Below are 9,289 nucleotides of genomic sequence, written 5' to 3'. Positions count from 1 at the left end.
ACACACACCCACACACACCTCTCCCCCACACACACAGACTGCGGCCACGGCATCACCTCTCCTGCGGCCACCCCCAGCCCGTGACCTCCCTCCACGCGGGACGGCATCAACCATCAGCACTGGTTGACGCTGTTCAAAAGGTGTTTTGATTGACGCCGACGGGACCCGTGTTCACGTCGCTGGGACTTCGGCCCATCCGGACGGGATCCGGACGGGTTAGTGCCGGCACACACCCGTCCCCGGCACTAACACCCCCCCCCGGCCCCGGCACTAACCCCCCCCCCCCCCCCGGCACTCACCCCGCCCCCACCCCCCTGTCCCCGGCACGCACCCGGCCCCGGCCCCGGCACTAACCCCCCCGTCCCCGTCCCCGGCACTCACCCCCCCGTCCCCTCCCCGGCACGCACTCCCCCCCATCCCCGGCACTCAACCCCCCCCTCCCCGGCACTCCCCCGAAGCCCCCCTGCCGCACACACACCCACACACACCTCTCCCCCACACACACAGACTGCGGCCACGGCATCACCTCTCCTGCGGCCACCCCCAGCCCGTGACCTCCCTCCACGCGGGACGGCCTCAACCATCAGCACTGGTTGACGCTGTTAAAAAGGTGTTTTGATTGACGCCGACGGGACCCGTGTTCACGTCGGCGGGACTTCGGCCCATCCGGACGGGAGAATATGGGCAGCCGGAGTCCCTTGTCTCGCTCCCGCACCTGCCATTCTCCGAGACGGGCGGCGCGATTGACGGCACGTCGAATTTTCACCCTTTGGAGAATTCGGCGGGCGGCGGGGGCGGGGTTTACGCCGCTCCCCCAGCGATTCGGCGACCCGGTGGGGGTCGGAGAATCGCACCCAATGTCTAACCACAGCAAAGACTTTACAATAACTCTGTTTAAAAATCTTTCTCTTACTTTGAGAGCTCTTGATACCCAACATAACTTTTGCCTTTTATAGTGTGGCTGAAATAGAAAGAACTGAGAAATATCACATCACCACTCACACACACTCATTCACTCACTATGCACACTCACACCACACACACACTCACTCATACACAACTCACACACATCACACACACACACACTCACTCACACTCAAACACACACACTCACACACCACACTCAACACACACACTCACACACAATCACACACACTCACTCACCACACACACTCACTCACCATCAAACACACACACACACTCACTCCACACACTCACTCACACACACATCACACACTCACACACACACCACTCACTCACACTCAACACACACACACACACACTCACACAATCACACACTCACTCACAACACACACACTCACTCACACTCAAACACACACTCACTCACACTCAAACACACACACTCACTCACACTCAACACCACACACACACTCACACACTCACACACTCACTCACACACACTCACACACTCACTCACACACACTCACACACTCACACACAATCACACACACACTCACACACAATCACACACTCACACACACTCATACTCAATCACACACACACTCACACACACACACACACACACAATCACACACACACACTCACTCACACACAATCACACACACACACTCACTCACTCACTCACACACACTCACACTCACACCACACACACACTCACTCACTCACTCACTCACACACACTCACTCACACACACACACACACACACTGACTCACACACACACACACACAATCACACACACTCACTCACACACAATCACACACACACTCACTCACTCACACACTCACTCACACACACACTCATACTCAAACACACACTCACTCACACACACTCACACACACTCATACTCAAACTCACACACACAATCACTCACACACATATACACACAATTATACACATTCACACACTTATATACACATACACATTGAGGGGCTGTTAGCACAGGGCTAAATCGCTGGCTTTGAAAGCAGACCAAGGCAGGTTAGCAGCACGGTTCAATTCCCATACCAGCCTCCCTGAACAGGCGCCGGAATGTGGTGACTAGGGGCTTTTCATAGTAACTTCATTTGAAGCCTACTTGTGACAATAAGCAAAATTTTGTTTCATTCATCAGGGCAGCACGGTAGCATTGTGGATAGCACAATTACTTCACGGGTCCCAGGTTCAATTCCCGGCATGTGTCACTGTCTGTGCAGAGTCTGCACATCCTCCCCGTGTCTGCGTGGGTTTCCTCCGGGTGCTCCGGTTTCCTCCCACAGTCCAAAGATGTGCTGGTTAGGTGGATTGGCCATGCCCTTATTTGCTAAATTGCCCTAAATTGCCCTTAGTGTTGGGTGGGGTTGCTGGGTTTTGGGGATAGGGTGGAGGTGTTGACCTTGGGTAGGGTGCTCTTTCCAAGAGCCGGTGCAGACTCGATGGGCCAAATGGCCTCCTTCTGCACTGTAAATTCTATGATACAATCGCTCCCACTCACTCACTCATACACCACACACACACACACACTGCTGGGTGTGGGTGTGGGGGTGAGGGGGACATGCCTGTCACTGCCTTTGAATTGTCGAACTAGCACTTAATGCAGCGGATCTGCCCAACCACAGATCACAGGGTGACCCCAGTGGGCAAGACCCCCCCGGGCCCCTCCATGAAATCCTATCCACAAACATATTAATATACTGACACACACATAAGAACATAAGAACTAGGAGCAGGAGTCGGCCATCTGACCCCTCGAGCCTGCTCCGCCATTCAATGAGATCATGGCTGATCTTTTGTGGACTCAGCTCCACTTTCCGGCCCGAACACATAAATCCATGTCTTGATGTCCTCTCAGCCATTGTTCAACATCCCACATTCTCACCACTCCCTGGGTCAAGACGTTTAACTCCTGAATCCCCAATTGGATTTAATAGTAACCGTCTTATCTGGATGGTTCCCTCCCACAAGTGAAAACATGTCCCCCACAGCTACCCTTTCAAACTCTTTCAGGATCTTAAAGACTTCTCGTACAGACCCCTTTGTTGAGTATTAATGAATCAGTTTAGATTAATTCGAAAGACTTACAGGCGGACCTGGCTCCCCCTTTGGTCCAGGTAAACCTTCATAAACTAAATAGTCCAGGAAGTCTTCATAATCATAGTCGTAGTTTTCAATGTCAATTTCGTGTGAATTTTCCATGGTGTGATCAGAATCCAGAGGGGAGTCATCATTTTCGGCCCACACGGCATTCTGATTTTGCACCAAGGTGTCCTTCGACGCTCTGTACAATGTTGCATTGATCATCTGTATTCCCATAAGCTGATCTGAAATTTGCTCCTCTATCTCAGGGCGGTTTACATTTCCCAGACTTTCCTTTCCCACGTGTAGTTTTAGCAGCGCAGTTAAGAGGGAAGAATCTTTGTCGGACAACTCTGCATTCTCCCGGTTTCCACCTTCCGTGACAATTTCCGAATGATCTTCTTCTAATTCTGCCCCCTCCCTGCTGGATGATCCGTCAGATTTTCTGGTGTCAGGTTTAAGGTTTTGGTGACGGGCGGCCTGAGCAGTACCGGGGTCGATCCCTGTATCATGGGATGGGCGCAATCTCAAAGTGTCATTGAAACGGGGGGTCGACGTTGGAGTCAATGGAGACAAAACCCTTGATTCCAGCAAATTCCTTTGCGTATTAGTTTCAACACCTCCGTCTAATGAATGGCCGAAATATTTATCTTGATCCGTAACCTCTTGCCCTTGTGTGTTTGTGGCATGAGGTGACATGGTTGCTGAGCTTGTTTTGGTTGTATTTCTTCACTCAGTGAAGAGCTTGTATCCCGAGAGCTGGAATTGGCGACATCGGGAAGGGTGGTGGTGGAAAGTGAGGGTGAGGGGGATCGGTAGCTGTCTGTCAGGCGGCACTGTTTCTTGACATAATTGCAATAGTTGGTCGAAGCTTGGGCATTCGGGTAAATATCCAGCTGGCATATGGCGCCTTCAAACGGAACTGCTTTCAAGCTCATCCTCCCCAAGGTCAGCTTGCTGCCAGAAACAAACGTCGGCAGTTCGAAAGGCAGTTCCTTGCTGATGACCTGTTCGCCACAGTCGGCTGAAAAGGTGGCAGTTCTACCTTTAATCGCAATGGCGAACGAGTGCCATTGTCCATTGTGAGCGTTGTAATCAAAATATACAGATGGCTTCTCGGCAACGTACACAACTAATTTCCTTGGTAAAATCTGTACACCAAACTGGAGTCTATTCTTGTTTCTAACACTGAAGAGAAAAGCATTGTTGACACGATGAGAACAGAGGCTAACAACTATAGTGAATTCATCTCCAAAGTCTCCTGGCATGACGCTTGCTGTCGGCGCCTCAATGTGTGCGTCGCTTGACAGGATAATGCCTGACTCTGTCTTTGTGATCCCCTGAGGTAATGAGAGTGATGTCCATGCTCGCTGAGAAGGCGGAGGCGATGGGAATTGTGCTCCGTTGTCCAGGAGACCAAGTTTCTGGAGAAGGTCTACACCTAGAACAAAGAAGGAAAACCATGAAAATGTGCCGTGCGACAATCTCAATCTCAGAACATAGAATTTACGGCACAGGAACGTCCATTCGGCCCAACCGGTCACTGCTTGTGTTTATGCTCCGTCCCTCTTCACCTCACCCCAGCACCTCACCCCCAAGGTTCCTCGAGTGGGGGACTCTAGAACGTGGGGACACAGTTTAAAAATAAGGGGCTTCCCGTTTATGACATAGGTGAGGAGGAATTCCTCCTCTCAGAGAATGGTTATCCCGTGGAGATCTCTACCCCAGGCAGCAGTGAAGGCTGGGTCACCGAATATATTCAAAGACAAGTCAGACACAGAGTTTCGATCGAGAAAGGAGTCACGAGCAATGGGGTGGTAGGCAGCGAAGTAGAATTGAGGCCACAATCAGCTCACCCAAGAATGGCAGTGCAGGCTCGAGGGGCTGAATGGCCTAATCCTTCTCCTATATTTTCTGTTCCAGTCCCCTGTATATAAAGGCTCGGATGCTAGCAGCCATTTTAATTATTTCCTGTACCAGGGACGAAATTCTCCTACCCGCCCCGCCACATTTCTGCCCCGACCGGCCGGCGGGAGTCTCCGTAACACCGGCCGGTCAACGGGGTTTCCCATTGTGGGACAGCCCCACGCCGTCGGGAAACCCCCGGGCGCCGGCAAGACGGAGACTCCCGCCGGCGGAGAATGACGCCCCTGATATTTTAATGCTCCGTGTACCAGGAGCGGGATTCTCCGACCCCCCCCCCCGGCGATTCTCCGGCCCGCGACGGGCCGAAGTCCCGCTGCTGTAATGCCAGTCCCGCCGGCGTGAATCAAACCACCTACCTTACCGGCGCGACTGGCGGCGCGGGCGGGCTCCGGGGTCCTGGGGGGGAGCGCGGGGTGATCTGGCCCCAGGGGGCGCCCCCACGGTGGCCTGGCCCGCGATCGGGGCCCACCCGGGTGGGCCTGTGCCGTGGGGGCACTCTTCGGCCACGGCCTCCGCCATGGCCGATGCGGAAACGACACCCGCCCCCCCCCCCCCCCCCCCCCGCGCATGCGCGGACTTCCGCCAGCCGGCGGAGTCCCTTCGGCTCTGGCTGGCGTGGCGCCAAGCCCCTTCCGCGCCGGTCGGCGCCGGCCTAGCCCCTGAAGGTGCGGAGGATTCCGGAGCTTCAGGGCGGCCCGACGCCGGAGTCCCTCCTGCCACTCCTTCCCGCCGGAGTTGCCCACCCTGCCGGTTTTCGACGAATCCCGCCCTGATCTTTCCAGCTTTGCCTCATTTCGAAAGTCCCCTGTTCTGTCCCGTTCGGTCAAAAATGGACGAGCTGATATTTGGTGACACTGAGAACGATGCGACACGGTTGTGTCTGCTTACTGAGCAGATTAATATCTAATTGTAGATCATCAGTGAAATCATAGCCGGCCTGTATCTTAACTCCATCTGATTTCAGATCCTTTGTACGCCTGGCCAGCAAAACCCAATCGAATGCAGGTTTAGGATTATTGGGTGGGATTTTCTAATCCTTCCCGCAGGCGGATCTTCAGCAAGTCTACTGGAACGAGGCTGGCGTAGGACAGCGTGGAAACGTGTCGACCAGGTGAGAGGCCGAGGGAGGACAAACCCCTTCTGGAGCCGATGGGGCCACCGGTGGGCCCCGTGGCTGCTCCAGAGCAGAGGGAACCGAGGGGTTGAGTCAGCCGGCGGCCCAGGTGGGAGCCGGAGAAGGGAAGTGGTGGAGTCTCCGGGATCGTCTTCATCAATGAGCAAGGAATCCACCTCGGAGGCGGAGGAATGGGGTGAGGGATTAAGGCAGTCTGCAAGGACCCCAAGGTCCCTGGACGGATTGACTTGGCAATGGACTCCCTACCCTGATGTCCCTTCACCTTTTTCAATGTATTGAGCACTTATGTATAGTCTGATTTGTAAAATGTTATTCAAGGACTTAAGTGGAGGGGGTGTGGAGTGTGGCCTGTTTAAGGGGCGATTCCTCAGGGTCAAAGTGACTGGCTCAGACCCAACTACGCGGGAGCATATGAACCCTGACCAATGAGGAAACAGCGCGGGGCCCTGGGGGCAGAGCCTCGGAAGTGTGGACCCCGGAGCCAGAGAGTTAAGGCCCAGGTATCGCCGCCCTGTGCCTGTATCGAGATGCCTGTGCCTGTTGTTGAGAAGTTCCCTTGTTCGTTACTGGCGCCGCCAGTGAATCTGCAAAGCTAGAAAACAATTCAAGCTCACACTTTCCCTCCGTCTTGCTCCTCCAAGACTGTCACCGCTGAGGTGGAGATCTTTTCTTTCTCTAGTCCTGACTCGTTTTCTTAGTCCAGCGGGGGGGGGAGGGGGGTGGCGGGGGGGGGGGGGGGGGGGGGGGGGCGAGGGGGACGACGACAGACTATTTATTTTGTCACCCTCCTTTTTCAATCTCTCCAGGGTCTGAACAGCACCCCCCCCCTCCACCGCCAACCCCCCCCTCCCCCCCCCCCCCCGCCGCCTCCCCCAATCTACCTTCAGCCTCACTATCTCTGAGGTATCCCTAATTGTGACCTCTGGATCATCGTCACTTCCATCGCTGCACCATTGCCGTGCCTTCAGCTTCCTGGGCCCCAATCTCTGGATTTCACTCCCGCGGCCTCTCAGTCTCACCACCTCACATTCCCCCTTCCAGGCCCTCCTGAAAACCTGCTTCTTTGACCCAGCTTTGGGCCACATGTCCTAATATGTCATGTGATTCAGTGTCAGGCTGTTTTATAATGGCTCCTGTGAGGCCCCTTGGCGAGTTTTACTCTGTTAAAATATACGGGCTCAAATGTCCCGGCTGTTCCCGTCAGCGAGAGCTTCCAGTCCCGCCGATGGTACCCCCTCCGCTGCCGATTCCCCGTTGACAGGGGAGGAACCGGAAGATCCCACCCCCCAGCCCATGGTGAGCTGCCTCCGGCGCTGCAAAACACGCCATTGGACGATGGAAAAATCTCGGTCACTGTATAAATGTAAGTTGTTGTTGCAACAACCATCCCGTTTAGCTGCTCGCTGCATTCTTAGATCGAAACAGACATCAAGCAAATAACATCCCTCGTGTCTGCCAAGGAGTCCTCAGCTCAGTTTTTAATTGGCAGAATTATATTACAGTTCATGCTGAGCAGCGCCAGCAATACAAGAACATCAGTAACTTTCATACACTTCTTCACTCATAAGATCAGAGAATTTACAGTGCAGAAGGAGGCCATTCAGCCCATCGAGTCTGCACCGGCTCTTGGAAAGAGCACCCTACTTAAGCCCACACCTCCACCCTGTCCCCGTAATCCAGCAACCCCAGCTCACCTTTATTTTTGGACACGAAGGGCAATTTTTCACGGCCAATCCGCCTAACCTGCACATCTTTGGACTGTGGGAGGAAACCGGAGCGCCCGGAGGAAACCACGCAGACACGGGGAGGACGTGCAGACTCCGCACAGACAGTGACCCAAGCCGGGAATCGAACCTGGGACCCAGGAGCTGTGAAGCAACGGTGCTAACCACTGTGCTGCCGTGCTGCATCGCAATCAAACAGCACACTTGTATATCTTATATCTCAGATCCAGGCTGAGATGATAAAAGTAAATTACTGTGGATGCTGGAATCTGAAACAAGAACAGAAAATACTGGACAATCTCAGCAGGTCTGGCCCGCCGGGTCGGAGAATCGCCGGGGGCGGGAATCGCACCGCACCGGTTGGCGGGCCCCCCCCCCGCTCGATTCTCCGGCCCGGATGGGCCAAAGTCCCGCCGCTAAAATGCCTGTCCCGCCGGCGTAAATTAAATCACCTACCTTACCGGCGGGACAAGGCGGCGCGGGCGGGCTCCAGGGTCCTGGGGGGGGCGCAGGGCGATCTGGCCCCGGGGGGTGCCCCCACGGTGGCCTGGCCCGCGATCGGGGCCCACCGATCCGCGGGCGGGCCTGTGCCGTGGGGGCACTCTTTCCCTTCCGCCTCCGCCACGGTCTCCACCATGGCAGAGGCAGAAGAGACTCCCTCCACTGCGCATGCGCGAGGAACTGTCAGCGGCCGCTGACGCTCCCGCGCATGCGCCGCCCGGAGATGTCATTTCCGCGCCAGCTGGCGGAGCACCAAAGGCCTTTTCCGCCAGCTGGCGGGGCGGAAATTCGTCCGGCGCCAACCTAGCCCCTCAAGGTTGGGGCTCGGCCCCCAAAGATGCGGAGCATTCCGCACCTTTGGGGCGGCGCGATGCCCACCTGATTTGCGCCGTTTTGGGCGCCAGTCGGCGGACATCGCGCCGTTTCCGGAGAATTTCGCCCAGGGAATGTAAATGGGGATGATTAAGGCTAAAAAAGGTGCTGAAGGTGGCGCATGTAGAGATTAGAATGTTTGAATGGCAGAACGAAGGTGAGCAGTGAGTCAAAGGACAACCTGGAACAGGGAACAGGCAGCCCAAGTGAGGTGAGGTGGGGAGAGGGGGCGGGGAGGACAGAGGTGACACTAGTGTCTTTGTCGGAAACAGGTTTTATTCTCAGTCTTTTAAATGTCTGCTCCATGCATTTAGCTCATCGATTCCAGCAACTTCGGCAACTTGTCTGCTTTCCTCTCAATCCACAGGCAGGATTAACAAATCAAGCACAGTGAGCATCAATAGTAAACAGACTCACATGATTGAACAATTGAACATTTAAACGCGACAGCATTGACTCCACAATCGCAGTAGTGTATGGAGCAATCATAGGCCTTACTTTCACAGTAATGCAACATATATCATAAGAACATAAGAACTAGGAGCAGGAGTCGGCCATCTGGCCCCTCGAGCCTGCTCCACCATTCAATGAGATCAT

General features: G+C 54.8%; 2 protein-coding genes across 2 annotated transcripts in view; both read right to left on the bottom strand.

The window, feature by feature from the left end:
* LOC140427240 (uncharacterized) overlaps window positions 1-3,259 on the bottom strand; it is a 435,573-nt gene extending 432,314 nt beyond the window's left edge. Inside the window, 1 exon segment of the mRNA XM_072512840.1 lies at window positions 3,049-3,259. Coding sequence (XP_072368941.1) covers window positions 3,049-3,259 — 211 coding nt within the window.
* The window catches only part of LOC140426022 (collagen alpha-1(XXIV) chain-like), a 158,002-nt gene continuing 151,758 nt past the window's right edge, over window positions 3,046-9,289 (bottom strand). The window contains exon 3 of the mRNA XM_072510302.1: window positions 3,046-4,475. Within this exon, the coding sequence (XP_072366403.1) occupies window positions 3,661-4,475 (815 nt within the window). The 3' untranslated portion in view covers window positions 3,046-3,660. The remainder of the gene's footprint in view (window positions 4,476-9,289) is intronic.

This window comes from Scyliorhinus torazame, chromosome 7 (genome assembly GCF_047496885.1).
Source record: "Scyliorhinus torazame isolate Kashiwa2021f chromosome 7, sScyTor2.1, whole genome shotgun sequence".
NCBI classification, from domain to species: Eukaryota; Metazoa; Chordata; class Chondrichthyes; order Carcharhiniformes; family Scyliorhinidae; genus Scyliorhinus; species Scyliorhinus torazame.
This window is presented reverse-complemented; position numbering and strand designations above follow the sequence as displayed.